Genomic DNA, 24,390 nt, shown 5'->3' with positions numbered 1-24,390 from the left:
AAATAAAAGAAAAAGTAGGTTTTTAAAAAAATTGAAGCCTACCGTCACCCATGTTCTGTAGAACTTGCTGCCAGAAATAGAAGGACGGCAGGTAGCAGATTTGGAAACACACAGATGGGTGAATACTGCCCTGTGCTAAATGGATGCCATGACCAAAGCGAGAGGCCAGCACTGTGTTTCCAGGGACATTCTGGAATCCAATGCTAACCCTGGCAGCATGGAGCCGCGCACACCGCCACTCCAATGCTAACCACTGATGGAGAGTGGATACCAAGGCCAAGATAGACACGTGGAGGCCAGTGGGGATGGGATTAGATAGAGATTTAATGGCCTCAATGAGAAATTGAGAGGACACATTTTGAAGTGCTTTGTGGTAGGTGGGTGGTTGTGGCTAAGCGCTCTCCTGTCCTCTGCTGAGGGGTGGGAATGCCGTAGGTCTTGAGTAGGGGGAAACAGCCAGGTCTGAGGGTCTGCAGAGGACGTACGAACTTACCTTTGCTTTTTCTTCTAAAAGTGCTGCAGTCTCCAGTCATAAAACACTGCTCACTGACACTGACTGCATCCTGTAGCCTTTAACGTGCAAAATCTCCAGACGCACCTAAGAACGCCTCACTGTTCGCATCGTGCCGCCATCTTGGTGCTTGAGTTGCCGGACTTGGTCTAATTCTGTCAACAAGAATACACTTGAAATTAAAAGTCAGGATAGATTCAGCTCCTCGGTGAAGAGCTCTGTATCCAGTCAAGGTGCGCTAAGTTAGATACGACCCCCCTTTCGCCACTCTTGTGTCAGTCAGTGCTCTGCAGCAGCTATTGTGGAAACGTGGCCTTCACTGTTGGCCTCCTTACCCGCCTGTGTATCCATTGGCTTTTGCTCTTGATCCCAAACTGTAAGAACATGTGAACTCAATAAAGGGCCGATTAGTTCCCCTTAATAATAGTCATCCTTCTGGTGTGGTTTCCTCGAATTTACTGCACCATTAAAGCAAGGGTCTTATCTGTAAAGGCTAAATCAACCAGCTACTAATCCACTTCTGTTTCTACAGTGATTGTGCACAGAAGGGAAAGGTGTGCTTGTGGAGTGTGCAGCGGGAGAGCTTGTTCTACTTCCTCACGAGTGGGCTGCTCCTCACACTGTGTGTAAGCTCTTTAGTCTGCTCACCCTGGGCTGGAATGGCAATTGGCAGTTAACCCTTTTGGAAGACTAGGGAGAGAAGCTATAGCCGCAAGCCTCCCTGCCCCCCATCCCCCCCCCATCCCCTCCTCCCCCCTCCCCCTCCCTCCTTTCTTTCTTTCTTTTTTTTTTCTTTCTTTCTGTCTTTCTTTCTTTCTTTCTTTCTTTCTTTCTTTCTTTCTTTCTTTCTTTCTTTCTTTCTTTCTTTCCAGCCTACTTGTGACTTGTGGGAGATTTTGGCAGGCAGCCCGCCTCAGAGCAGTCGGCTATCACCATCTTTCGTGTCTGTGTTCTCAAGAATTGTAGTTTTAATCAAATAAGCAGCAAATCTGCTGTGCAGTCATCCCCTATGGACATGGGGCATTAGTGAAGTCTCATGTCCTCGGGTCACTTGGCCTGTGTGTGCCCTTGCCTTCCTGTGAGGTTTCCTCTGAACCTTCACTAGGGAGATAGGATTGAGGATTGAAAGCAAAGCTTTCCTAGAAAAGGTTCTCACTCCCATGCAGGAAATCAGGGTCAGGCAGAGAACATGCACAGCTTGTGAGTTAGACTCAGGCATGGACACTCATTTAGATTTAGGTTCCGATTTTAAATATTTATTCAGCAAAATACCGCTCAAAGTACATAGGCAGAGGTTTTGATTGGATTGACAAGAAAAGCAGTTTTGAATTTCATAAAGCATTCCCAGGGGACACTACATTGTCAACAGCAGTAATTACACCAGGTAATTGTGTCATTTACCCTGTTACAGACCACTGAGTGTGATGAGCAGGGGACAGACCAGCTGTCACATCCTGTTAGCTTTCACACGCAGGGATTTGTAAAATCACACCAGGGCTCACTTTCCACGAGTGGAAGGGAAACAAAAATAAACCAGGATTAAAATCCATTATGGAGAGATTTGTCCAGAAAAGAGAAATGGCCAATTTCTCTAAAGCTGACTCCAGTATTGGTACCCCATGGCTGTACTGTTTTCTTTTATCATCAAAAGCTGTTGTGAAATCTGGAAGACTTTAATTAAGATCCAGTTTTGCTGCTCATTAACTGTGACCTTGGATATGTCATAAAGCCCTTAAACTCCAGTCTCTTTATGTGGTCAGCAAAAAGCAAATTGTAAAAGATGCAACATGTAGTTTCTAGTTTGCTTCCTTGAATTCCCTTTCCCCCTGCCCCACACATTCTTGTAGGAGCTGGATACATAGCCAAAACAAATCAGGGTTCCTACCTTAACGGAATTTTCATTCTAATGTAGAAGACAGGCCTAAATATACAGCCAAATATTTTTATACGGAATACCTTATCCACAGACATACCCCAAGAGCAGAGCCCTGAAATCAATGCACAAGTGAGCTGTGAAAATATGTGAAAACGAGTGAATTAAATCATGCAAAACAGACAGGATGGTGAGATGCCCCTTTCAAGGAACCCAGAAAGCCAGTTCGAGTGGAGGAGGCTGGCAGGCGATGGCTATACAGAGGGCGGACGTAGTCAAGGCAAGATTTTGGATTTTATTCAAAGTGTGAAGAGAAGCCAAGGAAGACAGTGGGAAGGTGACAGGAGTCCTTTTGTTTTGATCATTCTGCCTGCCATGTGAAATAAGAACACAGTGGGTACATTTGCATATTCATAAAATATATTCAAATAGCTTGGTGTGTATGATCACATTCCAAGGATGTTGGCGAAGACTCATGATTACAGTTGAGATCCTTCTAATGCCTTTTGTATTTCTCCCAGTTAAGTTTTGGATTTCATTTTATATTAGGTAAGATAAAATTTGTAATATAGAGTGGACAAGAATCAAGATGAAGGAAAAGAGATTGCTGAATTCATTAGGTTGACAGGATTGATGTTTCTGATCCAGTTTCGGGAACCTTTTGAGATCACATTTTATAGTTTTTGTTTTTGTGGTTTTGCTTTTTTTTTTTTTTTTTTGTTGTTTTGCTTGTTTTGGTTTTTGACCAACCACACAATAACAAATACTTTAATAATTTTTCAATGGAAGATTTGTGGAGACTGAGATAAGAGAATGTGGGTATAAATCCAATTACACTTGAGGGCAACCCTGTGTTTTCAGGTCGTCTGTTCTTAGACCAGGAGCTTCTAAGAACCCAGGTGGAGCTATTCTGACAAGACATCTTGTCAAACTGACTCCTTTTTCCCCATTGGTGAAAGTATTCACTTAAGAACTATGGTGGAGCGGTGGAGCTCAGCTAGACACTATGCAGAGCACTCAGGATTCAACAGGGTACCTCTGGAAGGTCTGACTATGATAATATGCTTAGTACATGAAGCTTGGGGTCACCTACAGAGCCACATTTACTCAGATGTGTGGATGTCACTGGAGAATTGGCAGGTAACCAGTTGGCATGGCTAACTCACCCTTAGCCATTCTTTATCGCCTGCCTTATAGGCAAAGAGCTCACAACCTCTAAGCAAACACTGATAACGTAAATAACAACTCTAATCCAGAGTGTTCTGTGCTGAGGTAGAGTAAAAACACTCTGGCCTGGGTTAGGGAGAGAGGCCCGGGTACAAAGGACAGCATGTGATGTCAAAGAGCCCGGAGATTTCCTGGAGGACCCTGCTGATCTAAAAGTAAATCCTGGAGGATAGCAGTTCACCTCCTAGCACCGTGCGTGTGATCTGTAGGCTGAGCAACTGCATCTTTTTTTTTCTTCAGAGAATTCTGTTTGCTATTATGGTTTCATCAGATCCAGAGATTTCAGAATAGATGTTTTACTTTCAGCATACCTTCTTCTTTATGGTTTTTCTTGGGGTTGAGAATGGGGACTGAGAATCAAGAGTCTGGGCAAGGCAGGCAATGAACAAGTCGCGGTGAAACCAACCATGTGTACTCCAGAAATGTACTCAAGGTGGCAGGTCTCTGACGATGACGGATCTTTTTCATTTTGCTTTCCTGCCTCCCCTTTCACCCAGCTTTTCCATGAGAAGATAATGAATAAATGAACGGAGTCTATCATTTTGGAGAAGATATGAGAAACATGTCTAAGTAGCATCAAACGAGAGCTACAAAGAGCAAAACTCTGCTGGTTGCAAGGAAAATATCCACTTCCATTTCTGGAAGAGGTCACGTTTGCAAGTTTCTCCAGTGTTATTCATGTTCTAGGCGAGTGGTCAAAGAATAAATCAGAGAAGGTGTCAGGGAACCTTGGAGTTGCAAAGCAGACTTGTAAAAATGAGGAAACAGAGACCTCCTCATTCGCAGGTACCTCAGGCTACACCTCTTCTGGGATTAGTCTGATTTCTATTAATATCTAAGCAACCATCTGGCTGTATTTCCAGAGGCCAGGGGCTCAAGGAAGGAGATATGGAGACCCAGCTTGTTACTGTGTGACACACTGTTCAGGGAGGATGTTTGGGACTTCAGCAGGGCAGCACACTCTCCTTGGGCTGCTCCATAAAACGTCCAGTGGTTCTTGAGGACAAGAATCCCCTCTGTGAGGAAAAGCGAGGAGAGAATTACTGCACTGGAAGGGACCTCGTTAAGTAAATGGGAGTGGTTCTGAACAAGGTTTAGAAGAAAAGGCATTTCAAATTTCAAAAAGGAAACAAAGAGGCACTTCAGCCATATTATATTATCAAAAAAAGAAGATACTCCCTGAATCTTAAACAGGTGGCTTTCACAACAGAAAAAGGTATCACATTCCCAAATTGATTCTTAAAGCCGAACATCAGAACAAAGCACTGACATAAGCTAGCCACCAACTCTCTCTAGTGCCTGAAATTCATACGTACTTACCAAATACCTGGATATGTGTGTGTGCATGTCTGCATAAACAGTATATATGTCTGTAATACATGTGTATATACACATATTTATAAATAAAACACATAATACATACACATAAATGTATAATATACTCATGTATATATGCATATATATGCAGGTATACCATGTGTATGCGTACACACTTAACACATTATACTTGTGTGCATTTTATCTGAGGCAATAGAAACTACAAACAGGCTGAAGGCAGGGCTTTTCTTTACTCTTCTTGTAACCACTGTACGTGTTATTATAACGCGAGCAACCCTAACATTAAAGCCAATGATATCACAACATCGACATGAGTCGAAATAGAAATAGTGGATATTAAGATATTAGTAGAAAAAGTCAGAAAAATTAAATCCCATAACTCAGTGTGCACAGACGCATGAAATGAAAGCCTGCCAACGAGGCTTTCCTACTCGTGTTTGTTCGAGCGCACTGACGAATACCGTAAGCTGTCCTTTGGGATGGGAAGTGCTATCATGTTTGAATCCCGATGTGCTGGAGGCTCAGGAAAACTGTGGTAGGAAAGAGGAACTGCGCAGTGGAGCTCAGCCCCGGCACTGACTTGTTGAGGAGGGGGAGGGCAGTGCATCGTGGCTCCTACCAGTCAGAGGGTGTGATCCCTGATGGTTTGGGTGTTTCCCTGTGAAGTTCTTAGTGCTCAATTTGAAGGGAGAAAAAGAGAAGCAAGCATTCGAAGAGAGAGTGCAGGAAGGAGTGCACCCTCGCCACTCTTCCGTACCTAGAGGGTTTGCATCTACAGGCCTCTGAGGGCTCACGTGGGGCACAGCTCCCAGTGAGGATGCATTCTTCAGCCTTCACTGGGGACCAGGCTCGTGCCAGTCGCTGGGCTAAAGGTGCTGCATGAAGCCCAAGGCTTAGTACCCCTTCCACAGCCCTGGATTGCTTTCTGAGAGATGTTGTGGCCGTCGTTTGTCTGCTTGATCTTTTGAAAGGAGGGTGTTTATCCCACTCATCAGCACTGTTCTAGAATCCCTTCAGTCTGACATTGTACTTGGTCTTCTACCTTCTGGCCTTGAACTTGTAATCTTCATGTAGGTTACAAGCATAAACCACCACTCCGGCCTAAAAATTCAAAACTAATGAGTGAAATCTTTTCGTTTTGCTTTGAAAACAGGGTCTCTCTCTGTAGCCCGCCTTGGCTTTGACTTCACCACCCTCCTGCCTTAGTCTCTGGAGTGTTGGGATTCGGGTGGGCACTGCCACACCCAGCGAAGTACTCGCCTTTATATTCTACTTCTTAATTCTGACTCTTCACCTGCCTTAAAAAGAAGACAGTGTATCATGGCTTCCAGTTTTGTGTTTTTATATGTGCAGGATCCTGGGATTCCTGTGTGTATAAACACGTATGTCTCAGGCTCTGTATGTGTTTATATTTGCGTTTCTCTATATGTGTTTTGACTTTGACTCTTTTTCTTCTGTTTGTTTGTTTTGTCCTATCCTGTTTTGGACTTTTTGATTTATCTTTCTTCTTCATCATCATCATCATCACCACTATCATCATTATTAATATCATTATTATTATTCAGATTCTGTTTTCTATTAAGAGAGGTAGAGGATGGCAGATAGGAGGGGAGGTGGGCAGATCTCTGAGGAGTGGGAAAAGAGGAAGCCGCAATCAGAATATGTCATATGAAAAAAATCTATTTTTAGCAAATGAAAAATAGAATAAAAAGGTAATAAAGTAGTAAGGAAAAACTAAAAGGAAGAAATCACAGAATGTGTTCAGAGAGCAGTTACAACACTGATTTCATGAAACAGGTTGAAAGAAAATACCTTCATTAAACCAGTGTGAATTTCTTTGTGGAATCACTCAGGGGGGGAGAGGACTTCTGAGGTGCTTTCCCTTGGATTCTTGGTCATAAAGGGTTAGTTAAGGAGGTGGACAGAATGCAGTGGAAGCAAAGGGAGTGTTCCAGAGGAGGCAAGCTGAGCAAACACGGGGAAGAACAGCCTGGAATCACTGTTGAGCCGGGATGATGAGTGGGCAGGAAATTCAATAGTGAACTAGGACGTGAGCAGGTACCCACTGATCTTTGGAGGGGAATTTCTGCAGTTACTTCAACTACATTAAAAATATATTTCTGTGAAAATGATGTGATTCCTATATTTTTCTGCAATAGAGAGGGAATGAAGTAAGCAGTCCTAAGGAACAAAGTGAGTAATTTTTCATCTCTCTGACAGCCAGTAGTTTTCCCTTGCAACCGCTGAAAATAGAAGCATTCTGGAAAATATACAAAATGTATTTGGGTTCTAAAAAGTCTATAAAGAGAGCAAATTCTACAAACTATTTAGGTTTTTCTCAACAGATTGAAATGGAAAAGTCAGGACATGACCTAATGAAGGAAAAAAAAATCCCAGCAGGTAACAGATAAGAAGTATTTACTACGTGTCTGTCATGTGTGAGGAGTCTTTGCCTTCCTTGTTTTTTGTTTGTTTTGTTGTTTGTTTGTTCTTTTTAATAAGTCCCCTCTAGAAGCTGTAATTCCTCCATCTTAACCTAGAAAAGTTGTGTGCCTGTCTTTCTGAGGCCCAGTATCTGAAACCGTGTCTCTTTGAGATTCAGAACCTGCACTACTGAACCCATGGTTTCCCTGACACTGCTCATTAAAATAGCTTATAATTTTCGCACTCCATCTTTAGGTATGGTCATAATGCAGCACAGTTCACCATAGATGTTAGAAATCATCTAACATATAATAGTGAACTCCCACAGTGTCAGTGATATTAGGATACAGGTTTTAATCATGGGGATACGGTCTGCTGGTGGTAGGGAGCATATTCGCTAAATACCTGTGCAAAAGTAAGGAGGGAGGTAGAGGAGGGAATTAATGAATTCTAGTTTATTTTCCCTGGACACCCAGAGTCACCTAAAAAGCATTACGTTGTAGCATAGAATGCTGCTCAAACTCAGATTAAGGCCTTCTTGAAAGGATCAGCAGTAGGGTGATTATCTCGTGCTGATGCTAAGAAGCTGTGTGCACGTTCAAAGGTCTGAGTTGATAGGATAGAAATTGCGTGTTGTTTCTGACCATTTGATAACTGTCAGTGCTTCAGACCCACAGCCCTCTTGTTTTGAGGGTCTTCATCAGTCAGCACAGGGAACCACATGTTTGCTCTGACAGGTATGTGGAACAGTGTTGGACAGGGGTGGCTTTCTGCAGATTCTGTGGCTTTCTTGAGGCATGCAATATTGTCTGCAGAAACATATGAGGAAATCCAATAGGCAGCCAGTCCTTGTTGAGGTAAACCAGTTGTCTAAACTTACTGACGCTCTTATTATAAACTTCTTGAGACTACTGTATACTTTTCCATCAGTTTCTATGAACTGACTACCTTGCATCAAAGGCAAGTGATCGTTTTATGAGCCACACTTTCCTTTTTAAAGGGTCTCTTGGCCTTACAAAATTGAGGCTGCTTTTTGCAATGAAAGCTACTTTAATCCTGGAAAGCTCTATAATTCTGATAAGGCATTTACCAGACAGGGTTAAAAGTATGGTGGGAAATGCAATAATAAAATGATAACTTTGCATTGTAAAGCAGTGGAAAACTACACACACACGCACATGCACACACACACGAAATGAGAAACATTAAACTTTATGGGCAATGTAAGCTTTATGTATAAGCAAGCAAAATCATGGATGCAGGTAATGTACACTTGAGTCATAAAAGAGAATATAAATCAATTATTTTTTTAGTTCTAATTCTTCCATGGATTTTACAGTTTTCAATGGTGGATGAATTTATAAAATTTCACTTGATGGTACAATTGTAAAAACCAATGTCAAACTCTGTAGCATCAAAATGACTAGTCTATCCAGATAGAAGATTAATGAAATATAGAGGTTTTGGTTCTGATTAATTGCAGTGTGTGTGTGTGTGTGTGTGTGTGTGTGTGTGTGTGTGTATTTAATTTGAAAGTTCTTTATAATACTGTTTTAATAAAATTACAGAATTCTTTTAAAAATCACAGAAATATAAAGGAGACTAAAAAAGTTTTGAAGAAATCTCTACATAAATATATGAGCGAGCAATTTTATGGCTTTGGAGTCAGATATTGTGTTTCATAATTCTGACAGTTACTAAACCTGTAATCTTGGGTAAATTATTTAACCTCTACAGGGCAAATTTAACTTTTTATAAAATAATGATATATAATTTCTATCTAACATGAATATTATTTACAAATTATGTGTTTTATAGTAAGCAATGTTTCATACTGTGGTTATTAAGAGTAACTGTTTTGTTCAAATCTGAAAAATCATCAATGTTATAGAAACAAAAGAATCAAAGTTCATTGATGCCATTGTAATTTAGAATCTGTGCTTTTACACCACTATGTATAAATATACATATATGTATACATACATATATATACATACATATATATACATATATACACATATATATGTGTATGTGTGAACATACACACACACATATATAAATATATATATACATATATATACATACATATATATATATATATATATATACATTCTCCATGAGTCAGACTTTGACCTCTACCTGTCTAAGGAGAGATAACTCCCTCTGACCCCTGAATTTATGGCCATCTGTAGGTGACTTTGGTGCATCTTATGATGGCAGCCACGTGCCATGCTTTCTGCCTTCCCTCCCAATTAAAGTACAAGCCTTTTGAAGTTGCCCATAATTTATAATCATGCATTTATCTTGAGAAAAATCCTAATGTGTAATATATAAACTTACCCAGGTTAGGAGTTAGTGATGAATACAAGTGTGTTGTTGTTTCACTTGACATCTACATTAGAAGGAATCCCACTGTCTGTGGAGAAATTTTATTTATTGAGTTACATCATTGATATCAAATCAGTTTACACTGTATACCAAGAAAGAAAACAAATAACCTTTAACACATGGAACGTGTCTCTGCCAGATATCTCTATAAGATTATGAATTCTTTCTCGATAAAAAAAAGTGGATTGAATGTGTATATATGTCTGTATACAAATCTCTGTGTGTGTGGTGATAAATAGTATATCTACTTGTATATCTCAAGACACATTCTCTATTAAATAATGGAAGGAACTCTAAAGCAGAAGCAGTATTGTCTAAATATGTAAAATGCCGGAGTGGAGATGAGGTTAGATGCATGGGAGAAGTAGCTCTGCACAGTAAGAGAGAACAGCAGAGCTTGGCATGTGGTTCTCAGGCCAAGAGGAACCTTGGCTTGTGGGCAGGAGAATGAAGGTATTTCACAAAGGACCTGGCACTGTAGCATGGTCTCAGAGGGTAGCTAGTATTTTCCAGGAGAAGGTGAGGAGAAGGGCACTTTAGGCCATGCCCATTGTGTATGGAAAGGCACATATAGAAACCGGAAATGCAGTCTCTGCCTTTCGGTTGCTCAGGAACACACACCCTCCTTCCAGGAACTGTGAGTAAGTGAGAAGAGAGTAAGCCAGCTCGTTTCAGTGAGTGATTATTTAAGATTTGTAGAACACTAAGTTCTGGGCACTAAACAAATCATGTTACGCTTGCCCATTGCCCAGTGAGCGTGAGATAATGAGGAAGACAGGATGGACAGGAATGGAAATGGTACTTATCCCATCAGCAGCTTCTTTAAAGGGTGAGCAGTTGTAGCCATACAGATTCAGAGATTAACTGCAATACCTCCAACTGTTCTGGGAAGAAAGCTGACAGCAGGCACAGACTTTAGAGCATAGATTTCTTTTGCTTCAGTCAGAAGAATTCACAGGAAAGTGGACTGCCCATTCTGGCCCCTCTGGGATCATAAGATGCCTAAGTGCAGACTCTGTGTAACTGTGCACTTGTCCTTCAGCACAATGAGCAAGGGACTCATACGGTTCCGATGCTCTGATATAAGAGAATGTGAGGGACTTAGATTTTAGTATTTGAGTGATTTTGCTAGGAACTTACAAGAACAGTGAGACGACTCTCAAGCACTGGTGTTAGTAATTTTGTGTTCCTCTAGTGGATTATTGGGAATAGTTTCAGAAAGTTTTATTACAGGGATAGAGTCAAAATGATCATAATTGGACTGCCTTATATTATGAGACATGAGATCACAGTGGAAGGTTAATGCATATTTAAAAAAATAAAACGTGAGACAGTCCATTAAGAGTTGTCTTAAATCACACAGTGTTGTCTCAACTGTACTTGCCAAATGCAAAGTTGTTGAAGTTACAGCTATATTAATGTTAAACACTCTGGATATAGAGTCTAGAGTGAAAAGCCCAACCAGTAATGTTGAAACCCAGATAATAGAAGTTCAGGGCCCTAAACTAATCTGTGTATATTGTCCTTCAATATTTTATATCCTGCCCAACGTGATTTTGATGTTATTTTCTTCCGCATCTCATATTTATTATTACCTTCTGTATCTTGGCTGAATGCTGAGTGTCTGACGTTGCTCAATACAGTGGGAACCAGGCAAGCTGTGTGACCACGTGAGCCACAATTGCCTCCTCCTAGGTCTGCCTCTCTCCTAGGGGTGCTGGAGGGACCAAGTGGTTGAGGGCTTTGAAAAGGAACAAGCCATTGCTGGTCGAAGGGGACAGGACATCATGTTTGCTGTGTATCAAAAGTGCATTTGCACACATTAGATACATGTATTGGGAAGGAAAATCTGTCTTATCGAATAGACACAGGGTGGTTTATTTGTGGAGGGAGGCACTGACGCTAAGATCTCCCCACACCAGTGCATAAGAATCTATTCCGCAAGTGCAGCTGCAGATGTGAACCACTGGCAAATAACTCCCAGAACTTCAACCCTGTTATCCTGTAGGCCAAGACTTTAGAGTAAAGCAACTTCCTTTCCTTCCCGGTGCCAATCACACATGATGCAGAATACTAAGGTGACAGACTTATGTGTACAAGGGTAACTCCCTAGATGTCAATCCCACAGGTTACCTTGGCATCTGAGAACGTCTGCTCTGTCCTGCCACTGGCAGAACTTTTTTTTCCAGATGCTTTTGGACTGACTAGTTAAAATGTGGATTATATGTATAATTCTACAGCAGCACAAAAATACTTCAAATTTGAAACCATCGAGGGCTGTCTTTAACTAATTTGCCTACATCGATATTGGGAATAACGGCTCCGTAATAAGGGAGACACCCATGTGTTTAAAGTGTGGCACCTGTGGACATGCTCCTTGAGTGACAAAGCTGTCTTCTCCATTTCAGAACATGACGAGTGCCTCACAAACCAGCACAACTGTGACGAGAACGCTTTGTGCTTTAACACCGTTGGAGGTCACAACTGCGTCTGCAAGCCTGGCTACACTGGGAATGGAACCACGTGCAAAGGTAGAGAGAGCTGCTGTGGCGACTCCTCGGCATCACCCCCAGGGCTGCCCTTCTCTTCTCCCCGGTCCCTGAGCATCCCTCCTCTGCCCCTCAGGGACAGAGAGTGCATGAGTGTTTCAGTGTTGGTCCATGGCTCATCACCCTCCCCTCAGCTCCCGCCTCCCTCCTTGGCTGTGTCACCAGTTAAGTAGCCAAGCAGTTCAGCTTGTCCTGCACCTCTCTTCTGTGACCTCTGTCACAGCATTCACATTCCCCCATCTCTCCAACCACAGCCACACCCTGGGCATTTATATCACAAGCTGCTCCATCTTTCAAACCACAACCCTCTTCACCCCAATCCCCCCCTCTAATTTGCGAACTCCATTTCTTCTTCTAATGCACTCTTTAGCTTCGCTGGACCTTTCTATTCATTAGGTCTACCAGTTTTGTTTTGTTTGGGGGCCCAAACATGAACATTTCATAATAGCGATTTTTCTGGAAGCAAGAGCTACTCAAGTGTAACAGCTTGTTAATGCACCCTGAAATAGAACCCTATTTCCTAGTGTCTGTCACCATGGGATTGATATTAATTATGCAGACTGGCTCAGTGTGTATTGTAGTTTCTTGTATTTGATGGTTTGTCAGCGCCAGTTGACAATTTCCCTAAATGTCCACCTCCATTTTACTTGCCATGGGTGGACATTCCAACTGTACTCCACTGCCACTCATTAAACTCTCTTTCCTCTGAGCCTTTCGACAGGTGACCTTATGCCCTTCTTCACACTGGAAAAGAAAAGCTCTTTTGAAACTACGAAGTCCTATATAGCATAGAGTTCATATTCCTTAGAGTCAATTAATTCATAAACGTAGACATTCCGGGCTCCAAAGCTGCTCACCTCTCAAATATATGGTGCCCTCTGCCTTGGCACTCTGTGCTCATATCTCTGTGAGAAGGGAAGACCAGAGTCAGTGCAGTGTGGCTCATAAGGCCTGGTCCGTAGTGCACTGTTTGGTGCACTGACATTCAGAACGTCATGGATTTTCATGTAGGTCACCATAAAGAAGCCCTACTCATTTCTGGGTCCAAATCTCACAAGCCTTTGCCTGGAAAAAATAAGACCAATAAAATAACTAAACCCTTAGAAGTTCCTTCTAAATATCTGGTCTGCATTGTTGGCCTCAGTTCTTCCTCTCATCTCTGCTCGGTACTGGTTCCTGTCTGATAGGAAAACCAGACCTGAAGTACAAGTAGCTCAGGAAAGGACAACCGGATGCCAGCAGAGTGCGCTTGGATGGAGGACCACTTCGAAGCGTCTTTAAATTTCCTCTGGAAGTTGGGCCTACATGTCTTCTGAATTAAGACCTCCACGTCCTACCGAGGATGGGGAAGGAGGCAGCCATGAACGTGTAACTGGGCCCGCAGTTGCTGTGCTCTGTACAGCCATCAGCCGTCAGCTTGCAGATTAGTTAAGGGAAGCCTGGAAATGGCCTGGGGAAGGCGTTCGCTATGATTTATAGATCCAAATGCATCTAAAACTCCTTGCTGGGTCATAGCTGTATTGTGTTTTGGTTTTGTTTGTCTGTTGTCCGTTGTTCTTTCTCTTCTCTTCCCCCACCAACACCCCCCTGCCCTTTGTGCATAAGATAGAGACAGACTTAAGGCCGAAAGTCAACACAGTCTACATGGCTTTGGTTGACACCACAGTTAGGAATTTCTCTACCTTACCACCTAAAGGAAGTGTAGCCAGCTACTCGGATGAAGCTTACGCCTTCGGATCTCTAGTTGAACCTTTGAGCCCGAGTCTGGCGTGAGCTGCTCACCCACAGAGCTGGTCAGGAGAGCCATGCGGCAGAGGCGTTCATGGGTCAGTGGGTAACTGAGGTGGAGAGAGGAGCCCTCATAAGCTCGGGCTCACCCACAAGGCCTTGTCTTCCAACTCCCTTCATTTTCATCGCTGCTGTTGCTCCTCTCCTCCTCACCTGTGTCAGAGGCAGCCTACGCCACACAACCCTGTTTCCAGTGGTTCCTACCTCAGCCCTTTCCTCCTCAGGGAAAGCCTGCCCTAAACTCAGCGTTTAGTCCATCAGGCTTCACTGGGTCCCTGACTTCTCTGTGGCAGGTGATTGCTGTTCTCCCAGAAGGCCACTGGAGTGAGTGTAAGTCAGCGGGCCAGCTCAGAACCCGGGAAGGGAGGAACCTCCCGCACGTTTTAGCTCTTTAGTCAGTGTTGTAGTCGGCTCAGAGCCTCAGGACTTCATCATTTCTATTTCCTCTCATTCTCATTCTCTAATGACTCGCTTCATCTACAACGGTTACCACTTTTAAATGTTTACTTTCAAGTGTGATTTTTACAAGGGAATACAATACCAACTGCAATGTGCTCCTCGCAGCGTGAGGTTACTGTGTTTTGACATGTTTCAGGCAAGCTATTTCCTTCCTGTTAAAAACAGGAACTGTTTCCAAACCCAGTACAAGTTCATGCGTACATTCTCTCATGTGTACGAACTGCTGTCCCATGAGGAAATCACGGTATCTTCCATCCATTGCTATCACATCAGGCGTAGAGATTACAGAGCGGTTTACTTACAGCGTGATGACAGTCGTGTCTGACACCGTTTGTCTGACTCATTCGTGTATCTGGATTATTGTAGCTTTCTGCAAAGACGGCTGCAGAAACGGAGGTGCCTGCATTGCTGCCAATGTCTGTGCTTGCCCACAAGGCTTCACCGGACCCAGCTGTGAGACAGGTAGGACTGTCATCTCACCCTGACACATACAGTAGCTCGGGAGGACAATACCACCTCAGGTGTCAAGTGGGTTTTCCAACCGTGGCGCTGTTAATAAGGACGTGCTGGAGGAGGGGCGGAGACGCTTCAGTGACGCATGGTCGCTGGCTGATGGCCTAAGTCACTCTGAGGAGGTTTTGCAGCTATTCTAACGAGATCAGTATTGAGCTTCTCCAGGAAGATGCGTGGGATTGCCCAGGATCTCAGGACTTAGTAATTCTTACTGCTCCTTCGGAGCACATTTTTACTGGAAATGGTGGCTATATTTAAAGCTAGAGTTGAAGGGAGTAGCTGTGTCTGACCCTAGGATACACTCCAGTCTGCATTTATGCTTGAAATATTAAAACATGGCACACTTCCACTCATTGTTATTTATTAGAAAATGTTCAAACCATTTATTCATGAGTTATTCACTTAAGTGCTTGCCAAATTTATTGTTTCTAAGACATACTAATGATAAAACTTCAAAAAAATGGTAAAGACTATGTGGTACGTCTGCAGCTGTATGACACCTAAATAACGTGTTCTGTCAGAAGAAAAGCACACGTTAGCAGTCGAACCGAAGGGCTCCCAGTTGAAATCATGAGTGGTGGTTTGGCGGCCATTAAGGAGTCTCATGGCAGATGACCTCGGAAACTGCCTTATGTCCCAAGAAAAATCTGCCATTGGTGTATACTATGCTGTATACTACACAGCTGTACACTATGTCCCTTCTCACGAGTCTCCCACAGGAGTCGTCCTGTGTGTTGCGCCTCTTGCACTTAGAGTCGTGTGCTTTAGTAAAAATGCTGCCTCGTCAGCATGCGAGGCAGATGATGACCTGCTCTACTTGGGAAGTGCATGCGTCACTAAAGATCCCACTGGAGTGCGCATGCTGTGCTCGCCAAGTTCTTGCCTTCCCTGGACACCTGTTCCAGATGGGCCCATAAGGAATTGTTTTTAGTCTTCAGCGAAGAATGGCCTCAGATCCCTGATGTGAACTAGTGTCACTCTTATATGTGGGCTTCTTGGAAAGGCATCATCTCCTACATCTGAATCTGACAAACATATTGTATATATGAATCAAACTGGTTAACCTTCTAAACATACGGATTTTGAGCGTCCAATTACCACAGAATTTGCTGAATCAAAATCAGACTCTGTTGATGCAGCGGTTCTCGAGGGTTTTTATCCACAGATACTTATTTCTCCACCACTATTTCCTCTGTACTTCAGTGTTTTGCTGATCAGATTTCCTGGGAATGGCACTCCATGCTGGTGCGGGTTAAACGTCTAAGTACCAGCTTTTTTTTAGACCTTTCCCTGGTGTGCATATCATCCATCAATTTAAAAGTCACATGATGAGATGGGAAAATCTGTAGTGGCATTATATTAATTTAACAATGACATATTCGATACTGAAATAAAAAGAGCCGCCAAGATATTTAGCTTTCTTCAATTATCCCTGAACTTTGAGTCTGTGCACAGACAGTTCCAGGGTGTCTCTAAGTAGCTTTGTGTAGCAACCAAGGACTTTGAGCACAGACAGAGGCTGGAAGCTCGCCCAGTGGTTTACCCGTGGCCATGACTTCCTATTGTCTGTACCTCTATACCTGACCTCAATCTTCACAGTTTTCTCCTGAGGTAGTTATCTACATTGGAGTTCTTAAAACTCATGTTCCGAGCAATCCGATTTTTTTATATCCTAAAAGTCAGTTATCAGCTGCAACAGAGATGCTTCTCGTCCCAGATTCTTGCTTTCTAAGCAGTGCCTCCTGGTATCTTTGGAAACCTTAACTTCAAAGGCCCCAAACGGGACATACTATTCCTAATTGGATCAGGCTTTGCTCCTTCCCATCAAGGCTACTGTTGTGGTAGCTGAGGGTTCTCCTGCAGTCTCCACTGAACATCAGAACACAAGGACCATCACATCACCCCTATGTTGTGTGTTCTACTCATAGTGCACCCTTATGATAAAGAGCAAATTTTCTTATTTTATAATCAACCAAGGTCCTCAAGGTGTTGATTCTCTCTCTGTCTCCTCACCTGATTTTAATTGTAGATATTAAACTCCACGGTCACAGGGTGTATTTTGCTCACTTCTATGTCCTCTAACTATAGTATGTGATGCACATCTTGGTATATATTCTGTAAATAAAAATATAAATGAATTACCAATTCCACGATGAAGGAAATGGTAGACTGACTTCCTTGATGGGGCATCTTGCATGTTAGTTTAAAGAGGTCTTTAGGAGCACTTTAAATGTTTCAGGTGAAAATTCTTGTGATTTCTTCTGTCTGTCTGTCTGTCTGTCTGTCTGTCTCTCTCTCTCTCTCTCTCTCCCTCTCTCCCTCTCTCCCTCTCTCCCTCCTCCCCCCTCCAACATGTTGCCTGTTCCAGAACTTAGTGTCTCACCATCTTCCATTAGCTCTGTTTTTGCTGAGCTCACACCTTCACCTGCCTGTTAATCCTATGAGCTTTAACAATGATGATTGTGGGGATTCTCCTTCTCCCAGAGTAAAGAAAGCATCAAGAGGGCAGTGCTTTCCAAGTGCAGAAGTGGTTGAGCTTTACCCTGATGGAACCGGACGCATGGAAAGCCTAGAAAGGTCATTGACATGTCCAGCTGTGCTGAGCATGCACTGGAGTAAAGAATTTCCACCTTTGCTCAAAACACTCTTAGTGAGCAGAGCAGTTACTAGTTCTTCTGACTTCACTTGAGAGGGTTCCCCTAGAACCTTTCTTCCTCCTTTTATTTAATCCGTTTCTGCATTGTGTCTTAGTAGAACATGGCGGAAGCAATTTATTAACTTCAAAAAGGAGTTATGCGTGCATTCTCTATTGAGGTAAATTAATTTTTCATGGACTTTTTAGCCACTGTACAAAATCACGCACATGAAGAGCATAACTTTGCTTTTAATTAAGCATCCAAATAGTCTATGAGATGTTGACTCGGATTTAGGAGGGCGATTATTCCTTGCATAACTCAATACAATGTGTTAGAGATGTGCGCGCCAGGATTTAACAGCTCCGCGGTTGCCGTTCTCTCTTTATTGCCCATGGCTGAACCTCAGCAAACATGTGTCTACTGATATGATTAATATGCAAAGCTGTCTCACACAAAGTGTAAATCTCTCACAATGATTTAGTACATACCACTGAAAGACCTGACACGCTCCTACAAGCAACTGCTTTCTTAGATGAAATTAAAATGTTTATAACTGGAAAAGAGTAGGTATAAAATGCCAAGTTTGAAAAAAAAAACAAATGTAAGATGAAATCTCATAGAAGATACCATGCATTTTGGTGATGAACGGTTCCTTTATTCCTATGTGTAAAACAGCCGTGTGTTTCTGAGCCGTGGATCAAACACAGGATGAACTTGGAGTTATTTTTAGTGAATAGTTAAATAAACATAAGTTTAACCTGATTTAGCTTTTTAATACACATGGTTTCAAACAAAAGAAATGAAGCAAAGTCATATGAGCATCAATTTACTTCAAAATAACTTCAAATGGATTAGAGCTGATTGACTTTAAATTATACATTATTGTATTAAAATGTATTAGCAATTACAGATCTGGTAGTAGTTAAATAGTAAAAATCTTTTTAGTGTATTATTATATCTCAATAGAAACTTGTATAGCAAGCATCGTTGATGTTAATCAATCAGTGATAAGGTTGAATTCTCACATTATCATAAATCATATATAGTTACAATCTTATAATTTTATAATCTCTTACACTTATAAGGTGAATCTTGCAAAAACCTGTATTAATTTGTGTCACTTTACATGGGAAGGCTAAAACATATTAAAAAACAAGAGGAAATCTGCAAAACATACTCTTACTTTTTTTTTTACTTTTATTTAACAAAATTACACATGGTGGAATTGTGTTACCCCAAATTCCATAAGATTATTAAAAAAAAAAAAACAGGGGCAGTGTGGTGCAATAGTCAATGGATTGTGTTTCCTGTATGAAGACCTGGGTTCTGTCCTTCCTTCCCTGGTGCTGGAGTAATGGCGACAGAAACCACCTCCCCAAAACCTTCCAACTGTAGCTCATGCATGTTAACTTGGGTACCTAAACATACCTACTCTTTATGTAGCAGCCCTTGGACCCTTTGAATTAGGTACTAAGGCTTTAGTGTGGAAATGTGATCTTCCTTGCTACATTTCGCCCAGGGGTCAAGAACATGAAAGTCAAAGCCAGAGAAGCATCAGCTCAAGTCCCAGCTCATCCGTCCGTCCATCCACCCTTTGTGCGATCTTTTTCTTACCACTTCACTTTTCCACGCCTCAATTTGTGCCCAACAGTTCCTCCCACCTTACTGTAGATATTAGACGAAGCAGGCAAGGCAGGAGGGTAGTTAAGGTGTGACAAGTGCTGTCTGCATGGTATTAGATGTCACTGTGGAGGCCGTGGCACACCCCTGAGTTATCTGCATGGCCAGGAAGCTCTCAAAGAAATCTCGTTTTCTCTTTTCATTCATAAATAGCTTTGGTATAGTCTTACTATTATTGAGTAGTTTAAAATATTTGACTCGGGAATTTCCAGACTTTCAAAAATTTAGTTCAAATGGCAATCTTTCAAACTTAATCTTTATGAAAATGTAAATACTATCCCGTTTTCTTTAAAGTAATTAGATTAGCCACAGTGTTGCATGTCTGTAATCCCAGTATTTGAGAGGCTAAGGCAGAGGATTAATGTGAGCTTGAGGCCACACCGAGCTACTTCACAAGTACCAATCGACCCAGGACTGCATAACAGAACTGTTTCAAAATAACCCTAAAATAGTAGTTCTCAGTGTCCAAGGTCAACGTCATTCTTCCAAGTCCTTCAGATTAATTGGAAAAAATCCTGCTTGCTCTTTCCCAGTATTGGTTATGTATAATAGATAAAAGGCATGATGGGACATTTTTTTTAGACTCTTACTGTAAGACCTGCCTAATTAGCACTAGAAACCAGGACACTCCATGAGGCTAATGCAAGGGAGAAAACACTTTCCGGCTGGTAGAGAGCAGGTTTTCAAGAAAATAGGACAAGTGGAGCTCTCTGAGAATATCAAAATATTTCCAATTTTATTTTTTAAAACTATTTATTTTTAAGTGTTTTATTTATTCTTTAAGAATTTCCCAGTGTACATTTGATTGCATTTTTCTTGGTCTAAGTCATCTCAAATCTTCCCCAACTTCCCTATCACCCGGTTTCATGTTCTTTCTCCCTCTTACTCACTAAACCAATCCTCCTAAAATAAAAGAAACAACAGGGAGTCTGATTTGTGCTGGCCAGGATGGCCTGCCCGGGAGTGCAGAGACACACCCAGTAAGGCTCCACAGAAGAAAACTTACCCACCCTGTGCCCCTACCACTGCACATAGGTTCTTGGCTAGGGGAACTTTGTGCCTACCTCCCCTTCTCGTGCTGGATTTGATCTGGTTCCAACTTGTACAGGCCCAACTTGTACAGGCCCTGCCATGCTGCCACTGTCTCTGTGAGTTCATATACATATCTGCCCTGTTATATCTGGAAATACTATTTCTTGGAGCTGGCCCTCTAGCCCTGGGGCAAGAGTTTCTGAATGGCTCTTGGCAGGCAGGAAAGGTGACGGGGAAATGTCTTCTTAGAGATGAAGTTTTAGAGGAAACAAAGGCAGAGCTGGCACACCAACCCTTGCTGTTTGCTTATTAGGTGGGAAAAAAAACGAGAAAATGAACACACGTGACATGTGAAAGTTACCCTTAAATATGTGAAGAGCTGAAACAGCGTGTGGCTCTAGGAGTCACTGGATCGAAGGTGGTTTAACAGGAAGGGAAGATCACCCAAATATCAGGTAATCTGATCACAAGAACCACCTATGGAAAGGAGCGGGCCGGCTGGCTTGGTCCATCAGAGCATGGATGCTGTTTGATTCTTGTGAGGTCCTGGGATTCTTAATGTCTCATTCCTTCATCGTATTTACCTCTCAATGGTCCCCTCTGAGCAAACCACCCAGATACCTCAGAGGGTAGGTGGCTATCATGTCCATGTACACCCCCTCCCACTGCCAACTGTGTCTGTAGACTGGGGCAAATTACTTAACTCATTAAGAGTCTCGATGTCCTTGTTTTTAAAGGAGTACTACTAACCATTTTCCTTTCTAAATTGAGAAATTAGCGTCTTAGTGTCAGTTACAACAATGGTGAGTGCTCCTTGTTACTGTGACCTTACCTCTAATCCCTGAAATGACTAAAACAGGAATTCGCAGGTGGGGGACTTAACTAGTACACTAACTAGTACTTCTCTGTAAGGCCAGTGGGGTAGAAAAGTCAGAATCATGTCCAAGGTGCTCCCGCTGTACCCTGAGATGGCAAAACGCCCTCAAGCAGCAGTTAGCATGGCGGGATGCAAGTGCCGGTTTCTCTGGAGATGTCACTGAGCTCCTGCACACCCCAGTTCCTCTGGAGATGTCACTGAGCTCCTGCACACAGGTGTCTCTGGAGATGTCACTGAGCTCCTGCACACACAGGTGTCTCTGGAGATGTCACTGAGCTCCTGCACACACAGGTGTCTCTGGAGATGTCACTGAGCTCCTGCACAGACAGGTTTCTCTGGAGATGTCACTGAGCTCCTGCACACAGGTTTCTCTGGAGATGTCACTGAGCTCCTGCACACACAGGTGTCTCTGGAGATGTCACTGAGCTCCTACACATACCCGCATGACCGGAAATAAAGATTCAAGGTGCACAGTTTCTTTCTTTGAAGCTTTGTACTCTGACCGCATAGGGGAGCATTTTATCCAACCAACAGGGAGAGGACAGGTGGCTTGGAAGCAATACCCAATACCTTAGAAGTGACTGTCCACTACGCATTGTGCCTGGCATGGTGACGCCAGGGGAAACTGGGAAAGGGCTCTCGAAGGGTTCGGGAGCTGTGACCGCAGCAAGCATCGTTCACAGGGACCCTCCAGATGTTCTCCTGCTGTTGGAGCCCAGGAGGGAGCCCAGAGCTGATCGGACGTACAGAGAGAGCTGAGGCGGTTTCCATATCCAGGCTTCTCTGTATCTACATTTAAGCATTAATGTAAGACTGAGTAAGAAGGCGCTCTCCTTGTGGTTCAATCACAGTAACTGAGGGAAGTCTGGGGTCCCGGTCACTTCAGTCTCTGGTGTGTCCCTGGCTACGAGGTTCTCTTTGCTCGGTAGCCTTTATGCCAAATGCTCTCTCACTTAAGGAATTTTTCTTCAGATTCTAAAAGGCTCAACTGCAGTCTTACAAACAACCTAGATCTTTTCCTTCGCTGTGAACAGCCACTTATACTTTTACTGCTTGTTACTTTTTAAACTATTTAATTCAGCAAAAGTAAAGTGATTGATTATAACTGGAATTTTGGCTTGAAGATCAACTAATGGACCTTGAGAAAGAATAAGTATGTATTATCATTGTTATTATTAATAATTATTATTATAGTCACGACCATTAGTAGTAAAACTAGGTAACTTACAGCCCCGGTGCCTGGGACCCATCCTTGGTGGGCAAGGATCTGAAGTGCAGTGTGTATGACAGATGCTAAAGTCTTCACTCAATGACTGAAGAGCAGGGCTCTCCATAAGGCGTGAACTGCACCTGGTGGGAAGTGGATCTCCTTCCACGGAACTGTGCTCACTGGCTTATGTAGGATATGGTAACGAGGACTGTTAGGGTTTTATACGTGATGAATATTCATAGAATTGATCAGATCTTCAGAAGATTTGCATTCCCGTAGTGGAGAAGGGGATGAAGAGAAGTCCCTGCGTGCCCTGTACTTGCTCTAGTTGTTGGCTTTAGATTGTCCCCTTCCTTCAAATTACTCTTACAAACCACATGTAATTTCCTTTTTTAAAAAACATTTAAATTCATTTTACATCTCAATTGCTGTCTTTTCCTCCCAGTGCCCTTACCATCACCCCAAGTCCCTCTCCCTGTACCACTTTCCCTTCTCCTCTGAGAGGGTGGAGCCCTCCCCGATATCCCCCCAGCCTGGCACATCAAGTCTCTGTAGGGCTAGGAGCATCCTTTCTCACTAAGGTCAGACAAGGCAACCCAGTTAGGGGAGCATACTCCACAGGCAAGCAACAGCTTTAGGGACGACCCCCACTCTCGTTGTTGGGGGATCCACTTGAAGACTGAGCTGAACCTATGCTATTTGTGCCAGAGGGACCCAGGTCCAGCCCGTGTATGTCTGTGGTTGGTGGTTGAGTCTCTGAAAGCTGCAGGTTGTTTATTGATTTTCCTGTGGAGTTCCTATCCTGTTTGGGGCCTCAATTCTTCACATGTAACTTCTTAATGAATGTTTCCTGGGTTCATATTTCTTATCCTTTTATTTTATGTTGTTAACCAACTATCTTATGTATTAGGTCTTTCTATTCATTCTCACTTTTAGAAGCAAAAGCTAAAGTCAGTGAATTGTTGCTTAAGGTCACATAGTTATCAAACTGAACAGCCAGGAATTCAGTACAGGTAAATTCAGTGCAGGTATGCATACACCCAAGGCCTGTGTCTTTGCTATGGAGGAGCATCCACAGGAGCATTCCTCCTCCTCCTCCTCCTCCTCCTCCTCCTCCTCCTCCTCCTCCTCTCCTCCTCCTCCTCCTCCTCCTCCTCCTCCTCCTCTTCTTCTTCTTCTTCTTCTTCTTCTTCTTCTTCTTCTTCTTCTTCTTCTTCTTTCTTTTTCTTTTTCTTCTTCTCCTCTTCTTTTTTTTCTTCCTCTTTTTCCTCCTCTTCTTCTTTCTTTTTTTCTTCTTCTTCTTCTTCTTCTTCTTCTTCTTCTTCTTCTTCTTCTTCTTCTTCTTCTTCTTCTTCTTCTCCTATTCATGATGTTAAGAAAATAATTTGATACGTGCAAATAGCATGTTATGCTCACATCAGGGCAGCTAGGATGTTCATCTCCTCAAACATGTATTAATTGCACAGTTGAAAGACTTCCAACTCTTCTAGTAGACTGTAGGCACCTAACAGTACTGTGGAACACTAGAACTAAGTCCTCCCATCTAGCTGTGTTTTTGCAGCTGTTATCTGACTCCTCCCTCTTTCCTAGCTTCTGGTATCAACCTGTTGACTGTCCCCATGGAATTGGACCCTGTGACCTCTGCCTTTTCTACCTGGCTCATTTGCACAGGTATCTTCTTCCTGCTGCGGTCCCTCTGGTTGACATTTTTCTCCCTCTCATAACACAAACGTAGAAATTGTTCAAGATTACACACTTGACCATCCCATTTATTGCCAGACACTAGCGGCTTTATGGAACTGAACTACCCTGAAGTCTTCAAAAGACATCCACCTATGTCATGGTTTCTCCAAAGATGATCTTCATGCTCCAAGGGGTTCATGTC

The 24,390-nt window shown here is 42.7% G+C and overlaps 1 protein-coding gene across 1 annotated transcript in view; it reads left to right on the top strand.

Annotated features, from left to right (window-relative positions):
* Nell2 (neural EGFL like 2) overlaps positions 1–24,390 on the top strand; it is a 307,008-nt gene that overhangs the window by 208,142 nt on the left and 74,476 nt on the right. Inside the window, exons 15-16 of the mRNA XM_032885482.1 lie at positions 12,170–12,292; positions 14,924–15,019. Coding sequence (XP_032741373.1) covers positions 12,170–12,292; positions 14,924–15,019 — 219 coding nt within the window. The remainder of the gene's footprint in view (positions 1–12,169; positions 12,293–14,923; positions 15,020–24,390) is intronic.

Source organism: Rattus rattus, chromosome 1 (genome assembly GCF_011064425.1).
Source record: "Rattus rattus isolate New Zealand chromosome 1, Rrattus_CSIRO_v1, whole genome shotgun sequence".
In the NCBI taxonomy this organism is placed as follows: domain Eukaryota; kingdom Metazoa; phylum Chordata; class Mammalia; order Rodentia; family Muridae; genus Rattus; species Rattus rattus.
Note: the sequence above shows the minus strand (reverse complement) of the source record. Positions and strands in the feature narration are given on the sequence as shown.